This window comes from Pteropus vampyrus, unplaced genomic scaffold (genome assembly GCF_000151845.1).
Source record: "Pteropus vampyrus isolate Shadow unplaced genomic scaffold, Pvam_2.0 Scaffold734, whole genome shotgun sequence".
In the NCBI taxonomy this organism is placed as follows: domain Eukaryota; kingdom Metazoa; phylum Chordata; class Mammalia; order Chiroptera; family Pteropodidae; genus Pteropus; species Pteropus vampyrus.
The window spans coordinates 336,961-355,423 of record NW_011889515.1 but is presented as its reverse complement, the minus strand read 5'-3'; the positions used below and the strand labels follow the sequence as shown (position 1 = coordinate 355,423).

At 40.6% G+C, this 18,463-nt stretch overlaps 1 protein-coding gene across 1 annotated transcript; it reads left to right on the top strand.

Moving 5' to 3' along the window:
- The first annotated feature begins 323 nt into the window (after positions 1 to 323).
- Positions 324 to 2,321, top strand: LOC105309371 (putative spermatogenesis-associated protein 31D4). The gene has a single exon (XM_023526158.1). It carries the CDS (start codon positions 324 to 326, stop codon positions 2,319 to 2,321), a length of 1,998 nt encoding a protein of 665 aa, XP_023381926.1.
- The last annotated feature ends 16,142 nt before the right edge of the window (positions 2,322 to 18,463 follow it).

Sequence of the window (18,463 nt, the reverse complement as noted above, 5' to 3'; positions counted from 1 at the left end):
TCTACCAAGAGTACCGCTAAAGAACATTCTAATTAGCCTCCTGTGAGATCTTTGTTTCTACCTTCATCGTTCTCCTGGTTTCCCAGGTTGGAGAGCTTGCCAGAGCGAAGTAGAGGAGGCAAGGAAGGTGCTTTCTCTTGTCCAAAGGTGACTAAACATTACCCCTTTGTTTCTATAACCCTTTTTATAGCAGAGTGTATAAATTTCTAGGGCTTATTAAAGGCTGGGATGGACATGGGAGGGAAAGTCCTCAGAATCAGAATGTGAAAGTTTTTGGGAGAGGGATAAAAATGTAGACTGTGGGATTAAGGAAGTAGGGAGACATGAGAGGACGGTATGCAGTGGGAAGCCCTACCCTTGCCAGACATGCCAAAGTCGCATGTGTTTGTTCTGGTCCTGGCTGTAGCTCTGTACCTCCTGTTTCCTGCAGACCCATAGGCCAGCATCGTGATACCATCCGCTTTCGTCAACTGTTATGTCCGGACCCCTCCTGTGATGTGTGTAATAGCACAACTGCTGAAGTCAATCAACTGCTGTTTCCGGAGATCCTGGAAGACGCTACTCCCTCTGTGTCTCCTTTGGCTTCCGTAGCTCCTGTGACTGAGTCATCGTATTCTCTGTCTCCTGCCTTCTCAGTAGTCCCACCAAAAGACCCACTCCCTGCCCCTCTGCCTGAGTCTTTCCCACTGCCACCCCGTATTCTCTCTCCTGAACCAACAAACCCCTCAGCTGACTTTTTTTCACCTTCACCACCCGGTCACTCCCTGCCACCAGAACTTTTTCCTGCTTTGAAGCCCAAAATCCCAGTGGACAATTCCCCACCCCAACCCCTTGCTATTGCCCCTCTCCCACCACGTGACACTCAGAGAGTGGATCCTGTTGTCCATACAGAGGCTGCTTCATCTCTGAATACCATCTTCGCCCTTGAGTCAACCCTTTCCCAAGATATCAAGTCCTTATCAGGTTTATCACAGACTATGAATCCCACTGACTCATTTTCTTGTCCTCACATCCAAACAGATCTGTCTATTTCACCACCACCAGACAATACTTTCACTGTGACTCAATCTAAATCAAATTCCATCTTATTGAAACCTGTTCCAGCGGACTCATGTTCAGATAATCCTGGCACATTATCTGCTTATGTCCCAACAGTTGCAGGCACTGACCATTCAAACCTGTCAATGTCAGACTTGTCCTGTTGGCAGGCATATGCCAAGAATATGTTCCTCCCCACATTATCACACTCTGATTTTCAGCAAGAGTATGTTTCCCTCCACCTACCAGATACTTGTCTCTGGGGAGATTCTGCTACAAAGCACATGGAAACCAGTAGCGATTCTTCCCCTAGCCTTAACATTCAGGCACACTTGGAGAGACAAATACAAAAGAGAGTTGCTTTTCAGATTTTAGAGAAGAAAGAAATGAAGGAGGGATCATTTTCAAAACATATGTTGTCAGAAAACTACTGGACATCTTCATGGAATTCAGTGCAGCCATTTGAAGTAGAGGACATGACAGCCCCTAAAACTGGCTGGAACTTCGAAGACAAACCAGAGCAGCTGCACATTAGCCAGAAGCTCTTTTATGTAAAGACTTTGGAGGGAAACTTGCAGCAGAAATATAGCCAGCTCTTCTGGGGGCTTCCGTCTTTGCACAGTGAGTCCCTAGTGGCTACTCTCCTGGTTTCTAGAAGTAGTTCCCCACTAGAGTCTCGCTTTGTCTTATTCAATGGAATCTGTAATGCTCCTGCAGTCAAAATGCAGCATTTAGGATCTTCACCACCTCCTAATTTCCACCTCCTTCCCCTACCCAATGTACATCCTCAAATCAAGCCCCCATCCCAATCTTCCACTCAGGTCCATCCCCAGGCCCACCTTCATTCTCGACTTCCTATACTATCATCTTCTCCATTCCAGACTAGGGAATGTGGAGTGTCTTCCCCTGGATCCCAGGATGAGTCATACTCTCATATATTGACTGAAAATGAAGACCGAGAATGGCCTGTGTTGCAGAAGAGACAGGAAGGTTTGTGGGCTTTAGACCCCGTTCTCCAAAAATCTCAAGAAGCCATTTGTCCTCAAGATCTCAACCCTCCGTTGGTCAGCCGGCCATCCCATGACTATGTACCAGTTCCCATCCTTCCTGGAAATTTTCACATCACCAGTGAACCTGAGGAGAAACTGCAGCTCCACGTTCCAAGGAAGACAATCCTAAGGAGGTGCCTTAATGACTGTAGGAATGTAGACTCCCTCGCACTGATGGCGCCTCAGAGTAAATTAACAAAAATATCTCAGCAGCAAGGCAGACATGCTCACTGACAACTATCTGAGCTTCTCAGCCAGAGTAGCAAGGATCTAGCCAAACCTGAACTGAGTCTCCCAGGAAGTTTCTATAAGAGGTTTCCACAAAAGTTTCAGCTAAGAAAGGACATGCAGAGAAATCTTGGGTATATTCTAGAAAAGAGCCCAGAAGACATCCCACAGAGGGTCTCAGAACGCTACTTTCTGAAGAGTCTGAGGGCTGCCTCAGACACAGGACGTAACTGTGTGTGTCACTCAAGTAATCACTTAAGAAATGAATTATTAAATGTCTCAAGGAGTGACCTCGACCAGAATCAAATGAAAACGATTCTTAGATTATATCTGAGCAAGAAATTTTGGCAGATCACTGCAGGGAGGATCCCTATAGGTGTGTGTCGTTCCTGGCTGGCTCAGGACAATACATCACCTCCCGGGAGTTCCCAGACCAATATGGAAAACACAAATTCCATACACACAATGGTATGTGGTGTGTACTGCCAGATTCCCACTCTAGAGCTCTCTTTTCTTGATCCTGACACCCGAGAAGTGTTAGAAGCCCACATTATAAGGTTTCGTGTGAATCAGAGGTGGGGTCTACCCCTCAAAGTTGTTGAATCCATAAAATTCTATACATCGAGACAAGCCAAAACATGGCCTCTTCCTCAATGTGGCTTTCCCTCCTCATCCACCCATATTACTGCGGTAGATTCCAAAGCTGAGGTTTCCAAGTCTCTTGAGGGAAGCTCTAAAACTTTTCAGGGAAACAAGGTGAGAACAACAAATTCAGTCACTATTCTGGATCATCCTCTCCTGGATTCTTTATCTGTGGGCAGTGAAGGACAGGGGGCCCTGAAACCATCACACGCTGATATGGACTATATGCCTGTAGAGGACGTCCAGATAATTGAGCACGGCAGACAATCATTTCAGCCTGTCACTCACAGCACCATAGAAAATGTGAGTCAGAATGAGACTGTAGTAGACAACAGTTGCTGCACAGAGGTGCCCACGAAGCAAGCTGAGTCTAGACCTGAACCAAGGGATGAGAACGTGAATTCCAGTGATAGAGCAGAAATGATTCAAGGCCAAAGGACAGTAGAGAAGAATTTAGAACATTTTTGCATGTCCAACATGTCCAAGGAAATGTGCAAGGCCAAAGAAGTGCATGCTGTTAAATTACAATCTTGTGACCTCTTGACAACCGAGGAGTTGGGAAGCTCCCAAAGGATAAATGTCGATAGGAGTAAAGTAGTATCTACCCTGACCACTGAATGTCACTCACCAAAAATATCGTTGCCCCACAATTCTAAACCATCAGAACTGAAAAAGCAGGTCCTTGATGAGTTAAAGTTTAAACTGGAGAGCTGGGAGCAAAGCCAGGCTCAAGGCTCTCCCATCGACATGTCTTCTACTTCAGACAGGTTGCCTTCCCAGTCTTTACTGACTCAGTCTCAGAGCATCTCCACTGAGGACATGGGACCTTGCCAGGTACTTAATGTCCACTTGGAGGACAGCAGGATAATCAGAGATCTGAGGCAGCAACCCTGGGTCTCTAAGTATGTCTTACGGAAGTGCCAGGATAATGATTTCCCACCAGCTGCAAAGAAAGTGGGACCTCTGAGCTCCAAATTAGAAGAATGTGGAAGTGAGGCTTCCGAAGTAGTGACATCTAAAGCCAGAAAGAAGAGCCACCCTGTTGACGACGGAGAATTAGAGAGCACTTTATCATCTCTGTCACAGAATGAACAGTTTCCTCCTGATAGTTACTTCAGAAAAAAGATAAGACGATTTTTTCAGTGGATCAATTCCAAGAGAAACATCAATGTCCAGGAAAGCCCTCAGCAGCAACACTCAGCTGAAAGTTCAGCTATCTTTGTGGGTTTTGGGCCTCCTGAAGTTCATGGGGTCATAAAAGCCATGGAGAAGATCCTAGAGGAGAAACTGGCACGTACGTACAAACCTGAGGCCTTGGACTTAAGTCAGCAGAAGGAGGAACTGCAGGCCCAGGTCGACCCTGACAAGGGACATCCCTCCAACTATGGGGATCTCTCTGATGCACGGCAGGAGGAATGGGCAGGTACCAACTGCTGCAACCAAGAAGCTGTCTCTGCTGATCAGAGTTGTCATACAAGTGCTATAAGGAACAGAGTTAGACATTCCCAGAAAATTGCGGCCTTTAAGGACCACCTATTACGCCAGAGTCAACACCCTTCCCCACCCTCCAGGGACCCCATGCCTGATCCACACCCCACCTGCATACATGAAACATGCCAGGTCTGTCCAGCCACCCTCACTCACGATGAAAGCACTGTGTTCAGAGATTTGACTCTTCTATTCAAACAGAAAATGCTTCTCCAGTACTTCCAGGGAGAAAAAGTCCCTACCCAAAAATCATTCGGTCCTTGTTGAGAAAGCCTCACCGTTTTCATGATAACATATCCTCTAATGAGAACAATCAATCTTTAGCACAACCAAGGATATTGATCCTCGTCAATAAATGTTTCTTCTACTGTAGAGTCTTGTTGTCTATGTACTGAATGTGGGAGTGGCATTCCATATCCCTGGATATGCTTAGGGAAGGGAAGGAATTATTTCAGCTCTTACTGATTTCCTCTTTAGGTTTCTAAAAGATGATCAGCCCCATGTAGGGAGCCTGAAAGTGGCCTTCTCAGTTTTTTTACTGGGGTCCTTTATTTGACCTTCTCAAATTTCCTGTAGTTAAAACACTTCATTTTTAATATAGTTACTTTGTAACTATATTTTTAATATAGTTACAAAAAGTTTACTCTAAATACTTGTACATTTTTTCAAAGTGAGGAAAAACTTTTAAGCCCAGAATTTGGCTTAAACTTTCTTTTTATCTGCTCCCTCAGTATTCTGAACTTGATACAGGTGTTGGGTGGGGTGAGTTACCCTGGCAGAATATAGCCAGAATTCCTCCTTTTTGCCTTTAGAAGGTTTTGGAATAGAAAGTGGGGAAGGTGAGTGTTTATGACCTTAAGTTAGTGGTAGGGAGAAACAATTCTATTGGATCTCTTGGTGAGGAATAACTGTCATCTGCTCCTAAGAGCTCTTGTCTCCTTCATGTAGTTTGGGGTGATAGGCTATGTCCCCCATTCCTTACCTTACTCTAATGAAAATGGGTAGCAGGTCACCCTTTCCTCTTCCTCTATACTTACTGGAGAATTAGGGAGGACAGAACTTATAGCTCTGAAAAGGACCAGGGATAAGAATATTTTCATGAAAATAATGGCTTGCTTTCATTTAGAAAAAGTTGCTGATTCCAGAATATCGTACAGGTGAAGTCACTGAGTAGGGTGCGTATCGGTGGGTTTTGTGAGTATGCACACTGGGTTGGCCAAGGTAGGCTATAGGAACTAGATGGGTCCGGCTGAAGAATCTGGTATAAGTAGGGTGTGAATCTGTCTCAAAGTCATGTTTTGAGCTCAACAACAGCATATTCCTGCTTATGAGAGCATCTTGAGGAACTGGACAAGCTCTTCCTGTTCTTCAGGGAAACCTCTTCAGGATGCTTAGCTTGATAGCATTGTTGCCAAACCAAGAGATAACTTGGCCATCACCTGTTAGTCATTAGGCAACCACCCAAAATTTGTCGAAAAGGAGACAAAGTAAGGAAAATGTAATGGTGGTGTGAGAGGGAAAGGAAGAGAAAAATGGGAATAACCTCATCATTATAACATTACCTTACCTTGACCTCACCTCCTGGAGACTAATCAGGACTTGGTAGAGCACAATGATACCATTTCAGCAGAAGAGTATGTGGGATAATTATTGAGCATGAAGAGAGTATCTCCAGAGACATTTCAGGGAGTTTGTCCTACTTGTTGCCTGCTTTTCCAGCCATGTTATATCTTACACCAAGGTTACTATAATTTAGAGGTATATTAGTTATCTATTGTTTTGTAATGGATAACCCGAAATTTAGTGCCTTCTGAAAACACATTCTTATGATCGCACAGTTTTTGTGGGCCAGGAATCCAGGCAAGGCCTACCTGGGTTCTCTGTTTCACAGTTTCTCACAGGCTGTAATTACGGTGTCAGCTGGAGCTCATATTTCCTCTGAAGGCTTTACTAGGGAAGAACCCACTTGTGTCCTCAAGGAAATCTCTCTGGGATGCTTGGGTTGATAGCATTGTTGCCAGCCCAAGAGATCACCTAGCCATCATTTGTTGGTCAATTGGGAGCCACTCAGAATTAGGCCTAGGCCTACCTTTCCTAGGCCTCACTTCCTGGAGACCAATCAGGGCTTGGTAGAGCATAATGATACCATTTTAGCATTAGAGTATGTGGGATAATCATTGAGCATGAAGTGAGTATCTCCAGAGACAATTCAGTGAGTTTGTTCTCCTATTTCGTACCTGCCTTCCCAGCCATGCTACATCTTACACCAAGGTTACGGTAATTTGACGGGGTTATTAGGTATCTACTGCTGTGTAATGGACACTTCGAAATTTAGTGTCTTATAAAAACACATATTTATCATCTCATAGTTTTTGTGGGTCAGGTATCTAGGCAAGGCCTACCTGGACACTTTGCCTCAGAGTCTCTCAAAAGGCTGCAATTACTCTGTCAGCTGGAGCTCAAGCTTCCTCTGAAGGTTTGATTGGAGAAGGACTCACTTGTGTGCTTACTTATACAGCTGTTGGCAGAATTTAGTTCCTTAAGGTATGTTGGACTAAGGTCCTCAAATCCTTGCTGGCTGTTGGCTGTAGTTGCCTGGAGTCCATCCTCAGTTCCTCGTCATGGGGGCCTCTCCAACATGGCACCTTGCTTCATCAAAGCCAGGAGAGTCTGCTAACAGGACACAAGTTACAACCCTTTGTAAATTAATCATGGAAATGATGTCTTATCAGCTTTACCTTATTCTTTCAGTCAGAAGGAAATCACTAAGTCTAGCCTACGCTCTAGGAGAAGGATAATTACACATGCGTGTAAATATCAGCAGGTGTGAGGATCATTGGAACCTTCTTAGAAGTCTTCCTAACATGGATTTCTTCCTGGATACGACACTAAGTTCACTAATGCAAAAGTGGCTAAGTGCCAAGTGGATCCTCTTCTTCAAACATATCAATGACATCAAGGTCAGAGCTGATTGATGGCTAATGTAGTGGTATCTGTAAAAAACATCAAAGTGATTGGCGCATCCAAAGAAAGAATGAAAGGTGGCACAGGAAAGGTGCCATGGCATAGGAAAGGTAGGTTGTATGGGGTAGGTGTTACCATTCATTCTGAATGGTAAAGTGGAAGGAGCCCTTAGAACCACCTGACTCACCACTGCCAGTATTTAGTCTTAGAGGGTAGGAAAAATTAGGTGCAATGTGGCTCATCCTGGCTCCACTACAGTCTCTCCACTCTGCCCTAGCTCCCAGCCCATAGCCTAAAGAAGCAACTTTCAGATCCTGTAGAGAAAGCAAGGCTTCTAGAGGAAGCAAATCCTATAGGTTGCCAGGTTTACTTTTTGTTCTTAGTACTTAATTGAATAAAGCACATCCATCATTTCGTATTTGTTTCTCACAGCTCGAACGTCAGAGAGAATGAGTCGCTCAATTGATGGAAAAGCCAGCACTGTACTAGGGAACTCAGAGCATGTAATTCCCATTCTGGGATGTTTTTCATGTACCCATGGCCTGAGGATTTCTAACTATGGAAGATGTGGTGGTATAAAGAGCCTGTGTTACTGGCATGGAATCATATAACAAGTCATACCTGGTGCCCACTGCATCAATTCAGAGAAAAATTGGGTGAGATGATGAGACAGAAATTGCACACTCAGAATATCTAGGAAGTGACCTGTTTTAATAGGGTGGCAGCACTGTCCAGGATTGATCCCACAGTCTTGTTGTGCTTCTAGGATTATATTCCCTTTTCTCATTCCTGCTCTTATGGGAATGCCAGATGGTCATAGAAAGCAGGAAAGTATGTTAGCTGAAAAATGACTGGAGATGAGGATCAATTTCAATAGGAAAAGGTTTAATGTGCTTTGTGCCCATACTCAGAAATCAGAGTGTTATGCAATTTCAGTGGGGTATCATTTACATGATATAGTGTGCTGCCTGAAGAATTGTCACTAACATAAAATACAGTGGGAATGGGCTACCAGAAGTTTTACAACCTCATGCTCACACTACGCCCTAATGTCAGGGCAAACAAAATGCATGAATCAACTGGTACCTTGATGTGGATTGGGCATGGGGACCAGAGATCTCAGCTTTAGTCACTGTGAATTTCTCTGTTGCAAGGTGCTGCCTAAGAAAATAAGATTCCTTGATGCAGCCCGCAGGATTAACACTGAGAATTGTGACTTGTTCTTCAGTCTCAATGAAAAAGCCTGGTCTATGAGAAGGAATACTTCTCTTGAATCCTTTCTTCTACAACCTCCTTTGTCCCTGGATCACAGTGTAAATTAGGCTCTTTATCCTTGGTCATTATGGAAGCCAAGTGGCAAGTTCAGAGACTTGTGGAGGCTGCCTCCTAATCTCTTCTCAGAGACTTGGGGCCTGTTTATTTCTTTATTTGGGGGGGTAGTGGTTGTTCATATAAAAAACTGATTATTATGCAAATTTAGCTGTACTTCACTGTGGAAAGGAGGTTGGGCTGACAATGACTAGAGGGTAATTTTTCTCTGTAGGAATTCTTCCCCAGTTTTAGGCAACCTTCTTTTAAGGCAAGATATTTTACCAAGCTATTGATTGATGTTTCTACTCCCTGCCAGAGGGGACTCAGAAGGGATTAAATTATTATTATTATTATTATTATTATTATTATTATTATTATTAACTTTCCCCCTTTGTCTTGCAGGAACTTTGGGCTTCTAGTCTGAGGGGTTATTAATGGTCTTCATGTTTCCTGACCCCAGTAGAAGTTGTGAGGTACCTGTTATACAGTCCTGTCCAAATTCTCACATGAGAGGAAAATTTGGCTGGGCATTCTGAGGAGAAAGAAGATAGTGGTTCATGCAGGTGCTTGGTTGAAATAAGTAGAATTGCCTAAAGGTAACAGTAGCTCCAATGACTTGAGAATAGGCATGTAAAGATGAGTTCCTTAAGTGGGATGGGTTCCATGTGAAAGTCCCATAGAAGACAGTACAGTTTTTTAAGGGATGAAATGTTGTTTGCTGAGATGACTAAACATCAAGCTTCATGTTTGATATAACAATACACAGTTAGCATAGAGGTTGTGTAGCCATTGAACATTTAATGAGCCAAATGGCCTTTGACATTGAACATCCTAGTGGCAACCATGATGGACTCGATAGTCTCCGCTCTTCAAAACTCAAGACTATTATGTCTATGAAAATGTGTGGGAGTTAGGCTGGTCTCAGGCAGGAGGGTTCATACTGGGGCTCAATGGATGCCATCTGGATTCACTTTCTATCCATTTCTTGGCTCTATATTCTGGACTGGCTTCATTGGGAAATTTTCTGTCTGGTAACATCCGCCAAGTTTCAGGTACAGCTGAAAATGGTTGTCTCTCCCACTAGTCCTTTCAAAAGTCTCACTGTGCTTTATTATCTCCAGTTAGGTTATCCCTGACCAATCACTATTGTCAAGAGCATTAAACAATGTTTTTGGCTAAGGCTGAGTTGTTAACGGAAGAGCGTCAGGGAAAGATCACTCTACTAGCACATGGACTGATACTGAGAATGGGATTAATTCCTCAGAGGAAAACAGAAGTATTATTTCCAAAAGGTGAGTGAATGCTGGGTGTCAAACAAAACAGATGTCTACTACAACCCTTTCTTCTACTGTCTCATTTTCTGACTTCTTGTCCAAAGTCATGCTATTGACTGAAGCTTGGAGTTGGAGGAAATACTGATTTCGTGGACATCTTAGGATAAGAAAGAAGTGGGATGGGGCCCAGGACAAAGAGACAATTTTCAATATCCATATAGATTGTCCTATAATCTGGCATCTCACTGTCTACCTCTTCTCATCTCACAACCTTACTCCATTCCAGTTCAGTTATGGCTATATACTAGAACTTACCACCAGGATCCCTTCGACTTTTCAAAAATACAGTCTGACATTGCACCCTTTATCTTTTCAGCCTTTGCCCTCAGTATGCCAATTCCTCAACCTCAACCTAAAAGCCACTTTATACTTTCTCCTTGTTCATGTGACATTTTTTTTGGTCTTCACTTCCTCCTGCTCAAACAAAACAAAACAAAACAAAACAAAACAAAACAAAACAACCCCTCCCCCTCCTCACCCCCCCCAAAACCAAAAACAACCCTTCATGGTCTATCACTTAACTTTAAACATAAATAATTCTACCCTAAACAGCCTATCCCATTGTCCCTTCATCTCTCCTGCCTGGAAAAATTCAACTCTGCCTATTTTAGATCTGCCATTGAATAGGGGATAAAATCATGCAATTAAGTATGTTGATGCCACCATAAATTTACATTCTAGTACTACTGGTAAGCTCCAACACTGCCTGAAAAGAATCATTCATTTTTTTCAGTTTTTAATATATAGTGGGCCTTCTTGTAAGCACTTGGGACATACTCGTGAAGGAAACAAACAAAGCTCCCTGTCTTGCGGGAGCTTATATGATTGCTTTCTTGGTCAATTCTCACGCCTAAGTATTCCAAACTATTTCACCTTCCTACAACTTCCCCACATTCCTCACTCACTGAGCATATATGCTGGACTACCACAGGGGAATGAGAAGTCATCAGATGGAACATGTTATCAAAAAACCCCTCCAAAACAACAAGAAAACCAAAACCAATACATGAACCCCCGTCCCTTCTTTCTTCTTTCTTTTCTATTATATAGAAAGCTTCCCCTTGTATGTCTTCTTTGACCCTCCCAAGCTGGGGTCTGTCCTTGCTTTCCAATTCAGAACCATTCCCACACTCTGTAGAATATTTGGTTTAATTACAATTGACCCTCAAACGACACAGGTTTGAATTGCACGGGTCAACTTACACACAGGTTTGTTTCAGTTCCCTTGCTCAGTTCCATTGATTGCATTCGATTGACCCAAGAAGTTCAATTGACCTGGGCAGTTCAAGCCTGCTCAACTGGCAGTTGGAAATTCGCCTATACCTAAAGCTGACTTGTTATATGTGGATTTTCCAAGGTGCAGGAGGTCCGTGCCCCTAAGACCAACTTTGTTCAAGTGTCAACTGTATCTACCTTCTGAGAGGATAGAGACTTATATTTACTTCATCACGGCTAACATACCTAGTTGAGCTCAGAAACCTCTGGAGGAAGAAATGTTAAGCAACAGGAGGGTTTTCTCCACGGGGGCTCCGCCTAACGTGCTTGGGGGCGGGGCCACGTTCAGGGTCCGGGCCTGTGAGGCTGTGACTTTTGGCTTCCTAAAGCACTGGGTAGATGCTGAGAGGACTCACCTCAGGCTTCTAGGTCCTGCCTTCATTGGTCTGGAGGGAGCTGAGATTTTATTAAAAAAGAGGTTACAAGAGGGTTTTTGGACTCCAGAGTGACTACTTCTCCTGCCCTTCCCTCCGTTAGCCATTTCTATCCCCACTGGCCAGGCTCCGCGAGCTCTCAGCCCCCAACCCTCGCGAGAGGCCAAGGCATCAGAAGAAGCTCAGAGGCCTAGAGATGGGGCTCCGTCTGCCAGACAAGTGTCCCCTTCTCTGTGAAGACTCCACCAATCAACGTGGAGGTAATCTTAGACATGAATATAAGAATATTGAATATCATGAAGGCTTCGCTAACCTGTTTCAAATGTCATCGATTATTTGTGGAGCTACTAATATCAACTGACAGGGTTTGCTGTTAGAACTGGAATGAAGAGCTTTGCATGGTGTTAAGGGCCGATGTTAAGGAATGGGCTGGGCCCCTGGTGCAGTTAGTACATGGGCCTTGACAGCCTAGAGAGAGCCTAGCGTCTTGGAAGTACCTGCACACGTCAGGACAGTGAGACGTCAAGTTCCCAGTCCACATATTAAATTAACAAGTCATCATTTCTGATTCTCTGCAGGACCAGTGACAAAAGAAGGATGTTGACAGCCCTTTGGTTGTTGTCTTCAGAGGTACCAACAAGAGCTTTAACTCGCTTGGGACCCATCAGTGAATCTAATAGGAATGGTTCCCGGGAACCCAGGTAAAGGCCTATCAAGGCATTAATGACATTGGACAGAGAAGGTTGAGGCAGAACTCTGTCGTGCCCTGCAAGACCCAGGACATGAGGCTCTCCAGCTGACAGGACTGCAGGCTTTTATAGGTAAGAAAATCTCATGTAACTGCCTTCATTGCAGATATTGATAGATTTATGAATTTATTGAGGTCCTGCTACATGTTCAGGTTCTTTGTTAATTGGGACTTGTCGCCATGTTTATCTTAGGAAGAGGTAGAAGATAATTCTTTTTGTGACTTTCTTTCCTATTAGAAAATAATTTTAGCAATTTTGAATGATATGGAAAAGTAGAAAGAAGAACCTCATAGCTTTCCTCCTTCAAAACAATTACTGTTAACTTTCTGATGCATCTCTTTCTAGATTTTGCAATGTCTATTTTTTACGTTGCTTAAATAAATATATACTTTAAAGGAAAAACATTATCATAAACATTTTTATGTTATAAATTTTCATAAATAATATATTTTTGTGATAACAGCCTATTAAGTAGTAGAATATTAAATAAATTGTACTTCTGTTATTTGGGTGTTTTTAATTTTTTGAAATTTTAATATTTTACTTACCATGTTTGCTTATAATAATAGTTGCTCATAAACAGTTTTTTTACAATCAGCATAATGCTTATCCTAGATGTCTGCGTAACCCAGGATTCCTTCCTGGGCTGAATGCTTTTCTTTTTCTCCATCCTCCTTAGATGAGTTGTACACTTACATGGTTAGTTATTTCAGCATTAGACTTTTCACTGAGTTTCAAGCCAGTGAAACCAATTGCTTGCTAAACATCCTCACTGTAAAATTTTCCAGACTAAATCCATTTTCTTACTCTGCGCCCAACCTTCTCTTCCTCTTATATTTCCAGTATCAATTTATAGCACTGATTTATAGCATCTGGAAAACCCAGTAAGAAACAAAGGAGCCATGTTCTACTCTTCCCTTTTCATATGCCCCATAGCTAGTCAGCTACTACATAGATGAACTGGAAAAATATGGTGGGCAGAGAAATCCTGGAGTTCTTCTTGCCCACTGAATAGATTGTAAGGTTTTTTTTTAGCTGTATCTTTATAATTAGTTTTAATTAGTAATATATGTTCATATTCTTTGAGTCAAAATTAAAACATTCTCAAGGTTAAATAACCATTCCAAAAACAAATATCTCATTCCACATAAAATTTTCCAATTATTCATTCATTTACTTATTTCCTTGCTATTTATAGCAATGTAGATTTTTGATTTCCTAGTTGATTCAGTTCACTCTGTTACTAACAGTACTTATTCTGATGCTTAAATTTCAGAGATTTAGCTAGTTACTTCAATCTTATTTGTGTTCTTTTTGATTTATCTCTTTAATTTTTTACTTTCTGACACAAAGAATGTTTCAGACTGATTGTATATCTTTCCCTACATCAACTCTTGAAAAGTTTCAGCCATTTCTCAAAATAGGCTTGATTTCTTTAATGGAGAATGGTATTTAGAATCTATGGTCAAGGTGATAAATTTGCTCATTATTATTAGGATATTGCTGCTTCTAGGCCCTCTCAGTGAACACAGCTAGGGAGAATGGGTATGTATATGCACACAAACACATTCACACATTTAAATATTAATTTATTTCTGTATATGTTGAAAATCATGGGTTTACATCAATATCTCATGTTACAATCTAACATCACTGGATTTATTATAGTTTTGTCCCTTTCCATGTTTGTAACTTCTTTCTCCACAATGAGGAATCCAGTTTCATTATCTTTAAATTATTTACTTGTTCAGTCGGTCTTCCTGTATATATGCAATCTTTCATCACTATCACTATCCCCTCCGCGTATGGATGTCCTCTTCAACAGGTATGCTGAGACATCAATGTGTTTGGCACACATTTTGTAGACAGTATGTAGACATCAACACTGCACCAGGCAGTGTTGTATGCAAAGTCCCTCTTCATCCTAACATTCATGTCTGGGACATTGCCAACACCTCTCTGTCTCCTTTTATCCCCTTTTAGTATGGATGCCTACTTTTCTTGGTTCACCTAATAGCTATAAGACCAAATTATATGGAAAGGGAAGAAGAGAAATGTGGCATCTTTTTCCTCCCTAGCTTTCTCGAGGAATAATTGACAAAAAAGTTGTATTATAATGTATTATATCTGTATATTATGTATTATAATGTATAACTTGATGAGTTTTGATAACAAAACCATCACAATCAAAGTAATAAATATATTCATTTCCTCATATATATGGAGTTTTAAAAATAAACTTATTTTGAGATAAATGCAGATTCACATACTGTTGTAAGAAATAATTAGATCTCATATATACTTTAGTGTTCTCCAATGATCATATCTTACAAACCTATTGTATAATATCACAATCAAGACATTGACATTGATATAGTCAAATGCAAAACATTGCTGTCAACACGAGTATTCTTCATGTTTCCATTTATAGAAACACTCATTTCCCTCTTGGCCTACCCCTCTTCTAATCTGTTTTTCCTTTTTATAACTTTGCCATTTCAAAAATACGTTATATACGTGGTATAGTATAATATGTAACTTGCTGAGATTTGCTTTATATACTCAGCTTAATTCTCTAGGCTGTTGTGTGTATCACTAGTTTATTCTTTTTTATTGCTGAGTAGTATTCCATGGCAAGGATGTACTAGAATTTGTTTAACCAGTTGACTGACTGGATTGTTTCCAGTTTGGCGTTACAAATAAAGCTTCTATGAACATTTCTGTACAGATTTTTCGTGAACATGTCTTCATTTCTCTGTTATAAATGTCTAGTTGTGTAATTGCTGAGATTTGTGGCAGCTGCATGTTTAATTTTTTTAAGAAAATAAAACTGGCTGTGTGACCGTTTTTACATTTCCATCAATGACATATCTATGATCTAGTTTCTCCTTATCCTTGCCAGTATTTGGTGTTGTCCCCGTTAAAAAAAATTCTGCTGACAATGTGTAGTTAAACCTCATTGTGGTTTTAATTTGCATTTCCTGAATGATGAATGATGGTGAACATTTTTCATGTGCTTATTTGCTGTCTGCCTTCTTTGGTGAATTGTCTCTTCATGTTTTTTGCCCATGTTCTAATTGGATTATTTGCTTTTTTAGTGTCAATTTTCCAGAGTTCTTTATATATTGTTGATACTAGCCCTATGTTGGATATGTGGTTTGCATATTTTTCTCCTAATCTGTAGCTTGTCTTTTAATTTTCTTAGCTGTTTTTTTGCCGAACCATAGTTTTAATGTTTGTTGAAGGTTAGTTTATAATTTTTTCCTTTTACAGACCATGCTTTTGGTGTGATATTTAAGAACTTTTTGCATATTCTTAGATCCTGAAGACTTTCTTCTCTTTTTCTCTAAAACTTTATATTTTTATGTTTACATGTAAGTATGTGATACATTTTGAGTTATTTTCAATATAAAGTTTAATAATTTAATATAAAGGAAGAGGCTGTGTTTTATTTTGGAGGAGAGGGGCAGAGGCATATGGATATCCACTTGCTCCAGCACTGTTTATTAAATAGCTTCTTTACTTTATTGAATTGGTTTTGTACTTTGTCAAAAATTTATTGAGTATATTTGTTGGATCTATTTCTGGGTTCTCTATTCTTTTCCACTGATGTATCTGTTAGTACCACATAGTGTTAATTACTGTAGCCATAATAGGCTAAATCTTAAAATTGGATAGATTGATTATTTCAGCTTTATTATTTTTTTCAAAATTGTTTTAGCTATTCCAGTTTCTTTGCCTTTCATATAAGTTGTAGTAAATCTTCTCTACAAAAAACCTGCTGAGATTTTTGTATCAATTATGTTAAATGTGTATATCAATTTGAGGAGAATTGACATGTTTGTATGTTGAATCTTCCAATCCATGATTGTAGTATAGCTCTCCATTTATTTAGGTCCTTTTAAATTTCTTTCAGCAACATTATATAGTTTTCAGCATATAAGTCCTATACTTGTTCTGCATTAATTGATATGATCTTGTGATCTTTTTTCTTGTTTAGCCTGTTAATAAGGTGGATTATATTGATTTTTAAATATTGAACTAGCCAGCCTTGCATCCTGGAACAAATGCTTCTTAGTTATATGTGTAATTATTTTTTATATTTGCTGAATTCTGCTTGCTAATATTTTGTTAAGGATAATTACATATATATTCACAAAGAATATTATTCTATAGATTTCTAATTTTTAGAAAATGTTCCCTTTTCCTTTATATTCTGGAAAATATGTTGTAGGATTGCTGTTAATTCTGTAAACATTTGGTTGAATTTTCCAGTGCAGTCATGTGGGTCTAGAGATTTTATTTTGGTTGTGGTAGGGAGTTATTAAATTAAAAAAATCATTTCTTTCATAGTAATAGAGCTATTTAGATTATCTTTTTCATATTGGGTGTATTGTAACAGTTTGTGTTTAAAAAATTTATCAATTTCACCTAAGTTTTCAGAATTATTGGTGAAAGGTTGTTCAGAAAATTCCCTTATTACTCTCTAAATATGTTTAGGATTTACAGTGATATCCCTTCTCTCATTTTTAATACTGGCAATTTGTTTCTTCTTTAGTTTTTACCTGCTATTGCTGGCTAGCAGTTTATTAATTTTGTTGATCTTTTCAGAGAACTAGCTATTGGTTTTATTGAGTTTTCTTTTTTTAATGTGTTTTTGATTTCATCGCTTTCTTCTCTTGTTTTTATTTTCTTTTTGTTACTTAGTTCACGTTTAATATACTCTTTTTTTAGTTGCTTAAGGTAGGAGCTAATGTCATTGATTTCATTTTTTATTTTTTAAAATTTTGGGTAGAAAAAGGTATATAATTTTAGAAGGCAGGATAGTAGGGAAACAGCTCTGTGACTAGCACTAAGATGGCCATTGGAGTAACTGACAGAGGACTTGGCAGTGAGGAGCAGGAACTACCAGCCATCCTCTCTCTCCTTTTGGCATTGACATCTACAGGATCCTTTGAGACCAATCACATAGCTTCACTATTTGGTTGCTTGGGAGTATCTAGATTCTACACTCTAAATCATACCTTGTTTGTGGTTGTCATTGTCACAAGTCCGAGGGCTCTTAGAATCATGGAGAATTATGAAATGACTGAAGAGATATAAAGCTGCAAAAGTGCACAGGCTAATCCTACTATTCACCCTAATCTAGAGATTTGTCATTGCCTTAAGTAATGGGATTGAAGACACCTTTTGGAGGTTGTGTTAGCTATTTTACATCTTTAGGAGAATTTTTTGAGAAATACCAGATAGAGGCTTTATCTGAGTTTGGGTTCCTCCAAAAATAGATCTTGAAAAAGGATTTGGATGCTAGCAGATTGTTTGAGTGGTGCTCCCGGGGAGCATGGTAAGCAGTAGGGGAGATAAGACAAGGAAGGGAAGAAAGCCAATAAATAGTGCTTTCATAAATGGCTTACCTCTCTGGGCAGCTATGGCTCAATCCCCCTGGGTCCTCTGAGAGACTGTATAGAATACCCTGTAGAATTGTGCCCCAAGGATTAGGAAACTGGAATATTCATCCACTAATTCCCATACCTCATTGGTTGACATCTCTTGGGGGCTTGAACTCTAGGGCACTACTGGGCTGCTACTTACATGGCCAACCTCGCTTCTAGGGGCAGAGGATGCCCTCAGCCAGAGAGAAGCAATTATGTGAGCTAAGTAGGCAGGTGAGCTGCATTATTTATCTAGGGATGCATAACAAATTTCATCAAAACTTAGTGGCTTAAAACAACACATTTGTTATATTCCGGTTTCTGTAATCTGGGAATCCAGGTGCAGCTTAGCTGGGGCATTCTGCTCAGGGTCGCTCATAGGTGCAATCAAGGTTTCAGCTGGGGCTACAGCATATCAAGGTTGAGCCTGGAGAGTATCAACTTCCAGGCTCGCTCCAGTTGCTTTTGGAAGGACTCAGTTTTTCACAGGCTGAGGGACTGAGGGCCTCAATTCCTTGCTGGCTGTTGGTCAAAGGCCTTCTTCAGTTTCTTGCCACATGGGCCTTCCACAGGGAAGCT

Bases quoted from the DNA above. Each gene is read 5' to 3' on its own strand.
- LOC105309371 (XM_023526158.1), top strand. From the start codon at position 324: ATGAGAGGACGGTATGCAGTGGGAAGCCCTACCCTTGCCAGACATGCC.